The sequence below is a fragment of the Petromyzon marinus genome, chromosome 17 (genome assembly GCF_048934315.1).
Source record: "Petromyzon marinus isolate PM22_M1 ecotype Great Lakes invasive population chromosome 17, UKy_Petmar_22M1.pri1.0, whole genome shotgun sequence".
Lineage (NCBI taxonomy): Eukaryota > Metazoa > Chordata > Hyperoartia > Petromyzontiformes > Petromyzontidae > Petromyzon > Petromyzon marinus.
In genome coordinates this window covers 21,450,145-21,465,597 of record NC_133683.1, presented here as the reverse complement: position 1 = coordinate 21,465,597, position 15,453 = coordinate 21,450,145, and the positions used below count along the sequence as shown (strand labels likewise).

The 15,453-nt window shown below is 48.2% G+C and overlaps 1 protein-coding gene across 2 annotated transcripts in view; it reads right to left on the bottom strand.

Annotated features, from left to right (window-relative positions):
• The window catches only part of LOC116943172 (papilin-like), a 63,820-nt gene that overhangs the window by 27,085 nt on the left and 21,282 nt on the right, over positions 1–15,453 (bottom strand). The window contains exons 8-13 of one of the 2 annotated variants that reach the window (XM_032955791.2): positions 14,879–14,959; positions 11,647–11,819; positions 9,878–10,007; positions 9,533–9,659; positions 8,620–8,685; positions 4,345–4,603 (exon numbers count right to left, since the gene is read on the bottom strand). In XM_032955791.2, coding sequence (XP_032811682.2) covers positions 4,345–4,603; positions 8,620–8,685; positions 9,533–9,659; positions 9,878–10,007; positions 11,647–11,819; positions 14,879–14,959 — 836 coding nt within the window. The remainder of the gene's footprint in view (positions 1–4,344; positions 4,604–8,619; positions 8,686–9,532; positions 9,660–9,877; positions 10,008–11,646; positions 11,820–14,878; positions 14,960–15,453) is intronic. The other variant, XM_032955792.2, reaches the window with a different exon arrangement.

Sequence of the window (15,453 nt, the reverse complement as noted above, 5' to 3'; positions counted from 1 at the left end):
AAGGTTGGCGACGAGCACAGACAATTTCAGGAAAAGTGGGAGACGGAATATTTTTTTGTTGAGCACAGGGGCACCCCGACGTGTCTTATATGCACAGAGAAAGTTGCGGTGCACAAGGAATACAACATCAGACGTCATTACTTAACTAGACATACTGAGGAGTATGCAAAATGCCAGGGAGATGAGAGAGAGGACCGGGTCGCCAATCTTAAAACATGTCTACTGAGGCAACAAGATTTTTTCAAGATAGCAAGCAATGAGAGTGATGCAGCAGTCGAAGCTAGCTACGTGGTTGAGTGAGATGATTGCTAAGGCGGGAAAGCCATTCAAAGACGGCGAGTTCATCAAAAAGTGCATGTTACAGGCTGCGAGTATAGTCTGTCCGGAAAAGAAGGGTCAGTTTAGCAACATCAGCCTTTCAGCCAACACAGTGGCAGAGCGCATTTCTGACCTGTCAGGTAACATATACGATCAACTGCGTGAGAAAGCCAACACATTTCCGTGCATACACAGTCGCTCTTGATGAGAGCACAGACATCACTGACACTGCGCAGCTCGCAATGTATGTCCATGGTGTGGACAATTTTGAAGTGACGGAAGAGTTGCTCACAGTGAATCCAATGCATGGCCAGACCACCGCTCAGGAGATATTCCGCCAGCCGTGTGATGCCATTGTGGATGCCGGTTTACCATGGAAGAGGTTTGCTGGAATAACAACCGACGGAGTGCCATCAATGACAGGGAGGAGAAATAGACTGGTGGCACTTGTTCAAAGAAAACTGGAAGAGGAGGGTGTGGAGGAGGCCATTGCTCTGCACTGCATTATTCATCAGCAGGCCCTTTGCAGCAAATGCCTGAAGTTTGACAATGTGATGTCTGTCGTTGTGAAATGCATCAACCATATCAGATCCAGGGGCTTAAAGCACCGGCAGTTCCGCGCCTTTTAAGAGGAAATAGAGTCAGCATATGAGGATGTGCTCTACTTCACCAAGGTACGTTGGCTCAGCAGGGGAAACGTCTTGAAGAGGTTTTTTGAGTTGAGAGCAGAAGTGAAAGCCTTCATGGAGAAGGATGGGATGGCTGTTCCTGTGCTAAGTGATCCCAAATGGCTCATGGACTTAGCTTTTCTTGTTGACATCACACAGGAGCTGAATGTACTGAACAAAAAGTTACAAGGCCAGGGGCAGCTTGTCAGTGCTGCCTATGACAAAGTCAGAGCATTCTCCACAAAACTTGTGTTATGGAAAGCCCAGCTCTCTTAGACAAACCTCTGCCATTTCCCAGCATGCAAGGCACTCATGGACGCGGGCACACCATTCAGTGGTGAGAAGTATGCTGATGCCATTGTAAAGCTACAGGAGGAATTTGATCACAGGTTTGCAGACTTCAAGACACACAGAGCCACTTTTCAAATTTTTGCTGACCCCTTCTCCTTCGATGTGCAAGATGCCCCTCCTGTGCTCCAAATGGAGCTAATTGACCTGCAGTGCAATTCTGAACTCAAAGCCAAGTTCAGGAAGGTGAGTGCAAAAGTAGACAAGCTTGGACAATTTTTGAGAGAATTGCCCCCCACCTTCCCTGAGCTTTCCAGGATGTTCAAGTGGACCATGTGCCTTTTTGGGAGCACATATCTGTGTGAAAAGCCCTTCTGCACCATGCACTTTAATAAGTCAAAGTACAGGTCCAAACTTATTGATGAGCATCTTCAAGCCATACTGAGGGTCTCAATTGCTTCCTCCCTCAAGCCAAATGTGGCTCAGCTGTGTAAGAAGAGGAAGCGCTGTCAGGTCTCTGGCAGCAAGGAGTAGGTAAGAGAAGCCTATGTTCTGAAGAACCGTTCATGTTCTGAACTGTTATTAATAAAGATTGAGAAGATTGGATCAGTTGTACTTTTTTTTGGAATACTTGATGCGGCCCAGCCTCACCCAGACTCCACCTCCAGCGGCCCCCAGGTAAGTTGAGTTTGAGACCCCTGCGCTATAGCCTTCGCAGACTTGGGGCAAGGGCTGTTAGCGAGCAGCACATATGGAGGCTGGCACGGCGCACGAGGGAGTGGGTGGCCAGCACCATGCCCGGCCAAAAACACAAACACAAGAACGCTGTCACCAATACCCCTTTTTCCACCGGCACATCTGAGCCGAGCCAGCACACAGCACAGGTGGTGTTCCACTGGATATTTTTCGTACCAAGCCGAAACCAAACCGTGCTACGCTGGCTTTACAAGGCCTCGGAATCTCGCTAGAGGCCGAGCAGGGCCAGCTCCGAGGCCAACGACGTGTTCATCGCGCGTGACGTCAGTCAGCGGCATGTGAGGATGCGGCATCACCATGTCATCTAGATGCGTCTCGGCTCGTTTGGTGTCTATGTGAGACGTCAGTGGCAGGGTAGGGGTCGACTTCTGCAGTCGACAAACAAGCTGGCACCTCGAGAGCCGTGCTGTGCTGACTCAGCATGGCCCTGGTTTGGCTCAGTTGTACAGTGGAAAAGTGGTGGTGTGTAACGGACATCAAAAATGTATTTTTTTATTGAGCGGCAGGCTGAAGGTCAACATCTGGATGATAGCATTTATACAATTGCACAGCGTTTTGTCAAGGTCCCCTATTTGTCGTGTTTAGTTTGTTGCCCTTCCCCCACACCTCAATACGGTGCGAAATAATTTCAACTTACATATGGCCATGGGGGTTGCATGACGGTACTTCAATACGCTGGTCGGTGCCGGTTGATAAAGGAGGGTGTGGATCCATGACCAGTTCAGATATTCCACGCTGCCGGTGTTAGCCGTGGTTGGGAATCAAATTCCGTTCAACGTCCCCTCTCTCTCTCTGTCTGGGACGGGACCCGCACGTCCCCACCTCTCTCTCTGTCTGTCTGGGACCCTGCACGTCCCCACCTCTCTCTCTCTCTGTCTGGGACGGGACCCGCTCTGTAGGGCCTCGCTTCCCCGCCACGTCTCCGTCGGCCCCATCGACAGGCGCGTGGACACTTATTTACCAGTTGTGGTCGTAGTCGGCTTATACGCCGCAGAGACCCTATTTACGTCTCTACATATGTATTGAGCTGGATTAGTACCTGTTGTGAAAGTAAACAAATCGTTTGGTGACACTGAAGTTGGCAGTGGTGCGTAAGTTAAAACTACAAAAAGTCAACACATTCGTTAATTACACTGTGGCCTTAAAAGGGGGGAACCCCCCCCAAACAGATCCCAACTTGGTAAGACGAATGACAGCAGCCTTAAAGGACTACGAGTTGCAATCGGGAGGGAAGATGGATGAGGGCAATTAGTAAAATGTTCTCCAGGGCTCTCAGCCGCTGCTGTTGAGCAACACTTGAGGAGGCTCTGTGGCTCTTCACTATCATCCCTCACGTGGACCACAATCACACCGCAAGTGGACTCTCATCAACCAGTGAAACCCACATGACCAGCGCACTATATACCTGCGCAATGTAGCAACACTTATTGATTCTTTAAACGAAATCATCAAGGGGAGGGTCTCTCCAAGCCAGCCCCTACCTTTCATAGTTCTGGGATTAAAACAATGCATTTAGGTCCTGTCCACAAACTAAGTAACTTTGCTCCACCTCTGTAAGAGCTGAGGGATCGTGAGCCAGATGAAGTCTGTGGGTCGATCCTACCTTGGATCATGACCGTGAGTTCTCCCATGATGATGTTTATATATAAATATATAGAACACCAGGTAGAGGGTCCATGCCCTGCCACGAGTCCCCATGAAGGTCCGGTGATCTAGACAAGTACTACGCACCGTCAGGATTGCAAGGCCTGAATATTTTAACATATAAAATACAATCTCACGTTTCCTAAACTCCAAAAGTGGAAAATCATCAGTAATGAAGCCAGCATGAGTCAATCTGTGTGTGTGCGCGAGTGCATGTACATGGTGCTTCAAAATAATGTTAACACTTACATGGGACTATCGTTTTTAAAGGAAGATAACGGATAATACACTATAACATGATAACAAATGTAATGTTGATAGCTTCAAAAAGTCTCCACCTGTTGGCCATCATTGTCAACAGATTCCTGGAATCTTCTCCAGATGGTCTCCAGAGCCTGGAGGCAGCAGCACATTTCTCGTGGTTTTGTTGCAAATTCTCAGAAGTGTTCAAACATTTGAAGCGCCCTGTATGACGAGGCCCATAGTCCTACACACAGGCTGAGAGGACAGCACCGTCTTCCAAGGATCCTAGACTGAGCAGTGAGCTCGCAGGATAGTTGGGACCGTGGGCCCTTGAAGATCAATTCACATGGAGAGTGAACTCATGGCCACACGGTGCAAGCTAGGCCAGGATCGCCCTGCTGTAATCTCCGTGGTGGATGTCACTCACCGGCTCCCAGGATCCAATGATCCACTGTGGGCAGGGCTGGAGGGAGCAGCTCTGCCGAGAGGCCGGGGCAGGCCCCAGGGAGGCGAGGCACGCCGACTCGTCAGCAGGAGCAGCAGCAGCAGCAGCTGCCGAGGACGGTACCCGCCCGTCTTGGCCACCGACACTGCCATTCCGGCCGGAGCTCATGCAACGCACGGGCCGCGTCTGCTCACCTGCGCCGCAAGTGACGGAGCAGCTGCCCCAGTCCCCGACGCGCCAGCTGATGGGCAGACGGCGCACGCTGGGTTAACTTTAATGTTCGTAGATGGAGGCCGGCCGAGGGCATGGAAGCATAGCAGGCGTGACTTGTGGATTTTGGGGGTGTTCAATCAATTCATGGATGACTCTGGCTACTTTGATGTAGGCTCCCCCCCATGACTACCCACTCTCTGAACCTTAATGTTTTGACGTCTGCGTCTGGCCCAATGGAAATAATTGCCTTCATTGTGAGGCTAGGTTTGGCATTTGTATACGTTGCCACGAAAAAATTGCTTCTTTTCTGCTGAGGTCAAGGATAAATCAAAGGTTTCAGGACATTAAATAAAAAAAATTGATTATTTAAAGTCAAATGTGTTGGTTGAAATGTAGTTTCTGTAAATTTTTGGCGCAGCGCAGCCAAATGTAATGAAGGTAGTATCAATACATTTATTTTCATCAATATGGTCGATATGCGCCTCCTTTCTGCCAAACCATGCATTCGGTGCGCGCTAAGACTTGAAATGAAGCATTGATCATTAAAAATTTTTTCTCAATAATTCCAAAAGGAAAAAAAAACACGAAGAAGGATTTAAGAGGTGGTCTAAAATATTAAATATAAGCCGAAGAAGCTGTGCTAAAATCAGTAACCCCCCCCCCCCAAAAAAAAACCGAACTAATCTGTGAAGTCATACACGGGTTAAATCCACTTGGGTTCATATTTTTTAAAATTTATATTTCCAAATTCAATTACTTTAAGATAAGCGTTTAAGCCAGGGGTTGACAATCGGTGGCCCAGAGCCCGGGGGTGCAGTCCAAGTGGCTTCTGTGGATGATGAGTGGTGGTGGGGGAGAAGGGGCGCGACGCGATATCGAGTGGGCAGACGGACGGCCACGGAGAATGAAGTCCACAGTGCCAGTTGCCCAGCACGGTGATCATTAACGGACCGTAGGGCAGAAGTAGCTGCGTGGACGGATGATCGCAGAATTGTTGAGTGGGCGTGTGTGCGCCCAAAGGCTTATCGATAGCCGTTTTACGTGAGAATATACATTGATTTAACGTATCTGCTGTGACCAAAATATTTCACGAAAGATGAATTTGCTGGACCTCCATGAAGTGGGTTATAATTCGCTGCATTGTGAAAAGGAAATCGTTTAGCCTGGTTTGACATGAACTGTTGAGTCATTTACAACATTGGGGCCGTAACCCTTCGGATCCGTCTTGCCAAAGCCTCCAAGTGAGCTCCCTTCCTATCCCCAAGTGTCCTCCTCCACCCATTAGGCTATCAAGCACAGAGAACCCTTGGTGTCCAGGGTCAACTCAGGGGGAAAGTGAGCCACATTCCCAAGTGCATGTGGCTGTACTTAACCGGTGTATTTATCATTGTGGCGAAAGGGGTCGCTGAATCAAGGAGAACATTTGAGAGTTATAAATCAGCTGGTTGTAGAAGCCTCTGCCAGCTTCGAGGATTATTGTTGGTCAACAAGGGACAGACTCTGTTCGACTGACTCGAAGGAATAACACGGAGAAAATATTTCCCAATTGGATATCAATAGTCGACAACACCGCGTATATGTATTGCGTATTAATTACGCTGGGAGTCGTCAGTAGCATAATCACGCGGCACGTCTGGTGCACACGCCGTCGAGAAGGAAAATGAATTCATCTCTAGGAGATTGTCACCGTCAGTCACCACCCATCACCCAGTGGCAGACTCTGTGGTCTGTGACTTTGGGACACTTTCCACAAAATGCAATCAAAAGTGATTTGGATTTGTCGGCAGAGGCGATGGCATTCAGTAGTGGTGCACTGATTCATGACCCCGGTGAGTCAATGCATTTTTGTGATTCAGAGCCACAATTTGATTCAAGTATTGATTTGTTTTTGTCCCATTTGTGCCACCTCATGTCTCATCTTTACAATAATTCACTCCGTTAGCCTAAGTGTACCTTTCAGCGTATAATTTGCATGTAATATAATGAATTATATGAAAATACTTGTTCGTATGCACACACTACTTTAAACATCGAATTTCGTTATTGCATTGCTGTTACGTTACTCCTATATAACATACTTTACGTAGATATGTTAGCAATACATTAATGGCCAGTTTAAAAGGATTTATTGACGTGTAGGTTCATCAATTAAAAGCTATTATTATGCCCATGATAGGTGTATCAAATAATGCGTGTGACAATTGATAATTTACAGTCATGCAAATTATATGTTCATGTTACATTTAGGCGAATGGTGCAGAACAAAACTTCATAACTAAGACCCAAAAAAGGGGAAACACTACAATGGTGCAAAAAACAGGACCGACATTTTTCGATGTTTGAATCGAATCGGAGCTTGAAATTCTAACAACTGAAATAAACCCAGATTGTTACAATGCATTGAATGGCAGGGGTGAGATAGGGAGGACGTGGCATGCCTTCTAATTTAACCTAGCCCTCCGTAGCACAATGTCATTCTGCAGGATATGTTATACACAACTGCATACTAATTGATTTACCTTCATATCAGAGTTACTTATTCACCTATCTCAACGTCTGCCATTGCCACCTCCACCACCACCACCACCATCACATTCCTCCTAAGGTTCATGAAACATGCTTAGCATCAACACCGCCAGCTAAGATCAGATGAGAGCGGGACGAGTCAAGCTGCAGCCCGCCCGGAAGGGACAAACAACAAACATCTTAGCAGGCACGCATGCGGGTTTAAACACCATCTTAAAATTGCACTCTCTTCGCTGCTTGTGGCCCACAAACCCAAAAACGCCGTGAGATTTGCTTGCGGTTTGAGTGGGCTTAGCGGCTCAACTGATCGCCCCGCGAGCAGCAATCGCACCGCAGCACCAGCCCAACGAACCCGGTGGAAATTGCCCGCGGCTGAATTTCCACGGCCGATGGGGGGGGGGGGGGTTCGGCCCTCTGCCAGGAGCCGTGGCCAAGACGGTGGCTACCAGGAGCCGCCACTCCTGCTGTCTCCCCCCGTGCCCTGACATGCGAAGGCCCCGGAGGTGAGAGCTTCCCAATCACCCCCCCCCCCACGCGCCAGCAGGCCCTCTTCCCCTACCCTGCAACCCCCCCCCCACCAACCCCACACAGGTCCCACCGCTCCGCGGACGAACTCGTCTTTCACGGGATTATTTGTTATCGACAGAGGGTTGATGAGGGGAGGGAGCCCTCAAGTCGGGTTTGGGAATTGCAGGACTGAATGGCGGCACGTCGGTTTTGCAGTTGTGCCGTATCATCGTCTGATGTGTACAACACGTGTACACTGCAGCGACGAACTGGGGATTGTTTAATGTTATCCAGCGTTTCCAGCTGTTATGCAATTACATTCTTCATATTGGTGTATTTGCATTTTTTTTGTTTAAAATGTCTGCAAGAATTTTTTTTATCTCATGCAGTGTAATGGTTAAAGGTTCAGTCCTGCAATTCCTTGCTCATACCAGTGCTGGCAGAGGTGCCCCAGGGAGCTCTAGAATAGTGCCTTTAGATGGTATTTTTGACCTACTCTTCCATTTAAACTTCTGGTGGAACAGAAGTGGGTCAGGATATGTAAGAAACATGCTCTACTGATTCAAATGTCTTGACAGGAGATCAAGCCAGTGACCTCTGGATTGCAAGTCCAGCGTGTGTACAATTATACCGCGGGCAGCATCCATACAGTATAAATATTCTTAAAACTACACGTAGTATACATAGCTGCATTAACAGGGTATGCCATGTCATGCATCTAAGTACACAGGAAGTACGTGTAGAGGTACGTGTATTGAATGACTTGTCAAAATGATGTTTTTCTTTCTAATCAAGATACTAGCAGATGATACGTTTTTACAACAAGCAATTGTGCCTGGGTAAAATAGGGTGCATATGCCGTGGACTTATCAGCATTTTAACCTGTGGAGCTCTGGGAAAATTATGTACACGGCATATCCTCCAAGCTGCTTGAGATATTTTCCACCACCATTATTAAAGCATGCGTACTTACGTGAACGCGAGTGACCTCCGTGTGTGTGTGTCTGTTACCTGTAGTCCATCCACGGGGCAATGTGTGGCCTGTGCCCCTCCACAGGTCTATACTTGAATGCGAGCCTTTTAGTCGTGTGCGAGCAAGAAAAAACATTTATCGTAAACGCATTGCAGTTGTCACAAGACCAGAGAGCACGATGAACGACCCAGCACGGCAGTGGGTGTGTGCGACTCGGAATTTTTCGGTACAGAAGCAGTAGCAGCAGCCTGCTCTGGCGAGCACCCCAGTTGCAAACTCGTACATGCCACGGGATTATTCGGTTCAGTTGGCGACGCCTACATTCATGAAGCCCCCAACGGACGAAAACATCAAAAACATTGACGTACATTTTATTGCGGGTTCAACTCTGGTGTTGTGGTTGGCTCAGTCTATCATCGTGCTGGGGTTAATACAATTGCTCCAGCTACATTTAGTGGAGCAACATTTTTTAACTAGTCTGACTGCTGATGAGACGCAAAATGTTCAAACTGGCTCAGAATATGCTTGCTGAAAGAAATGCCGTAGGATAATGCGGATCCGGAATGCCAAATTTGCTGCTGGGACTAAAACATTTTGTATTGATATTGTAAAGCTAGAATGGAGTTCTGCGTATGTATCCTTTCATAACATTTTGTGTAATGTCAATCAACAGAGGTTGTCCTGTGGAAAAGACTGGCCATGGGAATGTGGTATTGTCACCACTGGAACCAGACCACCAACTAAAGATGAACAACCACCACCGTTTGCCTTCTTGAGCAAAAAAATACACTTCGACTTAAAAAAAAAGATGATTTTTAGTTTTTTGTTATTGTGATATTCCGTTTCATATCAAAGCTGTGGCAATGCAGGACTTCTCCCACTGCCCAGCCTCTAGTGCGCCTCTCCCTGTCATGTGTCATGGATTTATTTGGGGGGTACAAAGTGGCTCACCGGATGACAGCGGGGCAGGGGTCAGTATTGCAGGAGCGGTTGCTGGCCGGCCTGATGTCCCCCGCGCAGTATGCGTCTGGCAGGACCTCATTATCCGACGAGCAGTACACCGTCCGGGTCTGAAACCCTGGCAGCCCCAAGAGAAAGCATGTGGGGACGTTCAAAGACAAAAACGCCTTTTTAATTCCTGTCGTATGTGGGGCTGCCCATGCTGTATGTATGTACATTCCGTGTTGTATGTATATATGCATGTGTGTGCATGCCGTGTTGTGTATGTATATATATGTGCGAGTACATTTCGAGTTGGCGGTGCGGCAGTGCCGTGCTGTGCGCGAGACGCGTTACCTCCGCTACATTCCTTGCCGCAGGGGCCCCACGACCCGTGGCTCCATCCGTAACCGAGCTGGGCACGATTGCGTTTCGCGGGCATGAAATACTCGTAGTGGATGCCCTTGTTCTCCTCCTGGCTGATCAGCTGTGAGAGGGTGGCACGGGTCACAGGGCTCCCCCTATTCGATGCCACGTAACGCTGTCATTTTTCATCAGTGGGCCAAATGGCACATTCGACGAGACAAGGAGTGAGAATGGTTATGGACGTTTGCACACGTTGGTGATTAAAGAGGCGTTACGTCTCAGAAATGTGACGTGCGCTTTTGTACGTGAGCTAGGTTGACAAGTTCGAGCGAAGGTTGCTGTGTGTGTGCACGCGCGTGGTGGAGATCTGTGTCTTTGTGGTGGTCAGCGCGCTGCGCCGTGAACCTTGACACTTCCTTTGATTCCCGGCCAGGGCTAACAGCAGCAGCGAGTTATATCTGAATTGGTTCTAGGCCTCCCCTAGGTCAACTCAGCCTTAAATGAGTACCTGGCGCAGTGTGTGTAAACATCAAAGCTGGGAGATAAAGGTGCCCGAGTGTAATGCTGGTCACACCACCCCCTTCGTGCGGCGTGTCAGCCTTGATAGGCGCTCGCAAACAGAACCTGCCCCAATAGTCTCTTCAATGCTATATGAGGGGATCTTGGTCTTTGTCTTCGATGTACATGTGTGCTTTTGTACATGAGGTCCAGCTGAGTGTGTTCATGACGTCCAGCTGTGCGTATGTGCGTGTGCTAAGTCCAGCAGTGTGTTTGCTCAAATGTGTGAGGTGCAGCTGTGTTTGCGTGTGTGAAGTCCTGCTGTGTGCGAGTGTGTGCATGCATGTCTGCACGATGTCTAGCTGTGTGCGCGCATGTCAGGTCCAGCTGTGTGCGTCTCTTTGGTCAGGTTGTGTGTGTATCTGTAGGTCTGTGTGTGTGTGCGCGTGTGTGCGTGTGTCTGTCGAGTCCACCTGTGTGTGTGGTCTCTTTGATCAGGCTGTGTGTGTGTTTCTCTGTGCGAGTGTGTGATAGCGGAGTGGTTAACGCTGCTGCGTTACGCTCACGGCCAACACCAATGACAATTATCTGAACCGGTACTGGGCCTCCCCTGGGTCGACTCAGCCTAAAATCAATAGCCGATGCGGTGTGTAAACATCAGCACTGGGGAGACAAAGACGGTCAGGCGAGATGCTGCCCACCCGTCCACTGCATGTACCGTGCAAACTTTCTTAGATGGTTGCAAACAGCACTTGCCCCAAAAGTCTGTTGTGTGTATGTTGAACTTCTTTAGCACCGTACACAGACAACTGTGAAATTTGGAGGTGCAGGGGGACAACAAACTGTACACAGAAACCAGTTCTAAGGAAATTAGTTTTCAATTATTTAAAAGTGCATAACTCCAATGGCTTCCTAATATCGGAAGTAAGAGCGTTCCAGACAGCCGCAGAATCGCATGTGAATGCGTACGATTGCGGTGACCGTCTTTGTCAGTCTATACAGAAGGGGATCTTCTGTCTTTGATGTCCCGGTGTGTGTTGGTATGTGTGTGGGGGCTCTGGACAGTTGGCTGGTACATCTACCAGTCATCTCAGTCAGCCAACCCATGACACCTGAGTCTGCCCCGCAACCTCCTGCTTCACGTGGCCTCAAAGTGCACCCGGCCTGGCACGGGCGCCGTGGTGTCGTCACCGCCACTTAGCGGCGAACGGCGGCTGTGTTGGTGTTGGGCTCTGGGTCAGGAGCAGGCGCGCGCTCTCCACCTCGACGAGCAGGGGCTCCGTGGTGGGGCCGCTGGCGTGCACGCTCTGGGCCGAGCGGTGGCTGCCCTCGCTGCGGTCGTACTCCACCGTCGTGCCGGCCGCGGTGAACGTCTGCGAGTAGTCGACCGTCCAGTCCCCGTTCAGGTGGTACTCGCCTCGCAGAGTGCGCACCGCTGGCACCAACACAGAGCCACTCGATTAATCAACAACGACAACAACAACAACGACGTCAACAACGTCGTCGTCGGCAGCGGCACCGTCCTCATCAACTTTACGGGCGGCTGGTCGAGGAAGATATCGTCGTCATCATGGTCGTCGTCGTCGTGCAAGGGTTGAAATAATTATGGTGCAACATTTATCAGTGTAGTAGAAAAAAACTAACATAAAATGAACTCAATAAATAGTTAAGTAATCAAATGGCACTAAAAGTCACAATTACGGAAAAAATGTAATATTAGCCAGTATAAACAAATAAATGAAATGTTCTTGATGAAGCATTAAAAAACGTTACAGCTGTACTTTTGAGCCAAAATAAATTGTCAATCTCTGTGCTCACACAAGCCACCCACCTCCAAATTCTAAGCCAACCACGCACCTGCAACAATAACTGAATAATTCTTACACTCCTGTAATTATGAAATTACAAAACAACTTAATTCATAATTGCCAATAAAGGCCATGGTTTAGAGATGATTACTGACAATGTCGTCGATGCTACCCTCACCCCCTTGAAACCAACGAAGTACTCTGGCTTTCTGAGTTGTCACCCGGCTAAATAACATCAACTTGAAACTCGGAAATTCCTTCTGCCACAAAGCATGACAAATCAAGGTCTTGTATGTATGTGTAGAGGAGTAATTGATGACGTCATGTCACCCTGGGGGAGATAATTGATGACGTCATGTGTCCCTGTGACATATATAGGCAGGGACCCGTGACGTGGGCGGGGTCGTCGTCGAGAGGGGTAGAGAGTCGAGACCCCGGGTAGAGGGAAATTAGCACCAGGCTAGCGGGGGGGCTACTTCACCCGGCCGGCCGAGTTGGCTAATCCCTCGGTCGGTGCTGAGGGAAGAGCCCGAATAGCCTGGGTAGGTGCTCGGGACCTTCCAGTAGCCTTTCTCTGGGGAGAACTATAATTAGACCAACCATCCATTGTTAGGCGTAAGCCCTGTTTAATTCCTAGGCATAAGCCCCTAATAAACCGGCATCAGCCCTTACCAAAGAACCGCATCAGCATCGTCATTTGCACCACAACATATGTATTGTACGTTGAACTTCATTCGCACCGCAAGTAGCCAACCGTGCTAATCGCAGGCACGGGGGAAGGACAACAAACGAAACACTAAAAGCAGTTCTAAAGAAATTAGTTTAAAATCTAGATGATTTCTTCACTATTGTTTCATAATCTCAACACTTATGTCTATTAGTATTTTGTGTGCGAAACTGAGGGGTTGTATTTGTGTAAACAGGTGGCTTGAGATGGTTTTGCGCCGTATGTTCTGCCACTGCTCACTGAGCCCAAAGCGCTGTCTCTTTTGTTGATTTTTCTTATTTCGTTCCGCATGTGCTGTTCACATCCTGGGATGTTTTTAGTACGTACCCCGGCAAACATGCATCTACGGCTTCACAAAAGGGCAGTCGGTGTACATTAGTATTATAAAACATTCGGGACATTTGAGGCATTTATCTGTCTAATTAGTAATGTTTTTTTTTTAAATCACTGATATCCCAGCCTACAGAAAAGCACAACCCCATCTAGTTATGAATAACTTCTGAGCAGCACCCAACAGGACCTTCCGTAGTGTCTGAAACAATTAGCCTATCAAACATGCTCTGCTGCAAAGGGTATTGCTATGTCATTTAGTCTCAGAGATAATAACAAGACATCGAACACAGCCACTAATTTACAGATTTTTTAAAATTTATTTTAGTCTGCAGTCAGCGGTGAGCAGGTTCGAGCTGTCGCTAAAAAGCTACACTAGAGAGACCTCTCACGTTGCAAAGGCCATGCTCATATTACACTCAGTCTGCCTTGAGGCTTTATCTGAGCAGCCCCCACTCAATGGTCTCATGTGGACATGTGGCAAAAAAAAAACACCGGCACAACCACCCACCTCGGGACGTCATGGGTTCATAGACCCATGTGTGGTATTCGCAATGACGGGTTCTTTTCTATGAACGACAATTGATCTTCACTTTGCATGCGCAACTTAATGATGGAAACGAAGGCTGATTTCCATTGCATATTTCTACGCTCCCCACCCTCACCAACCCGCACTGACCAGCTTCGCGAAGTAAGATCAAATAACGATGCACGGCCCACGTGGTGTTGGGAGTCCCTGATGCAGCAGTGGATTGACAAAGAGGGCTTTACGTGAACGTATGGGGTTTTGGCGGTGCAGGTTGGTGCAGGACTGTGAACCAGATACCTGAGTTCGATGCCAGGCCATGCACAACATCAGTGCCTCGTAAAGTTTTAAACAGCACTGGGCCTTTCTCCTCTCCCCTTTACAAACCTGTACTAACCAGTCAGGTGACGTATGATAAAACACCCAAAAAGGGTTGTACATGTACATTAGTGAATACGAACGACACGCAAATTGATGTTTTTTTCAAAGTCTACAAATGTCATCAATAGGTATGTTGAATAAAAATGTGTCATAACCCTCCACCACCCGACACGGCCAATCAGCAAAAAAAGTGTCACGTTGACAAAAGACAATTAGTTCACTACTTTAGCCCACCGGTGTGTTGAAGAGTGAATCCACAACATTTACAGTTTGAATACGAAGTTTCGCTGGTAATTACATCCAGCATCATCGGGCAATTCGCCAGAATGGTAAAGCCCTCACTTGCTCTCGGTCTTGAATAGAGCAGCAGGGTGATGTCATCATTTAACTCATTTCAGGTGCAGTGATTTGTGGATTCACTCTTCAACACACCTGTGGGCTAAAGTAGTGAACTATTTGTCTTTTGTCAACGTGACACTTTATTTTGCTGATTGGCCGTGTCGGGTGGTGGAGGGTTACGACACATTTATAAATAACGCGATCTAACCCAAAAACCTTTATTATGAATAATATTGGTCGCGAAAGCCTACGTGTTAAACTGAGGTATGTTGAACTTCTTTTGCACACTACATAGCCGACCATGGCAATCAATTCCGCATGAACACAGTTGCCACGATCGATGTATTCTCATGTTGCGATCAGTGCACCAGAGGAAACTTCACCGAGGAAATTCCTGCTCGGAATCATCTCTTTTATGAGGATGCTTGTGGCTCCCGCTGGGACGAGCACCACGTGGCTGTAGCCTGAAAGCACACAATCACAGAGGACATATTTGTACCTTCACGCGGGCCTGAACTGACAAGATCAATCGGGAATTTGTGCAGCGTTCACTTGCTTACACACTCCCAGTGTAATGTCAGAGCTGCGTTCTCATCGGTGGTGTAACAGGAATGAGATGGGCCCCCTCTCATGTCTGTTTACCCTGCCCTCCTTCCCCTGTTCGCAGCCCGTTGCCTGGGCCCTTCCGGCTCACGGGAACCGGTGCAGTTGCACTGGTGCCTGCACACTCGATAGGCACGCCACTTATTCTCACCCCGCCAGGGGACCAGCAGAATGCAGCCATTGCCTAAAACCAACATTGTTGAAACACTGTGATGCAAATTGAAACGAACTAAAAAAACAAACTCCGATGCAAAATAATTATATAACCGGTGCAAATGAACCGCGCCCAGTAACGGGGCCCGTTATTTCAACCGATTTGCATGATGATGCAAAAGTCAAATTTTAAGTGACACAG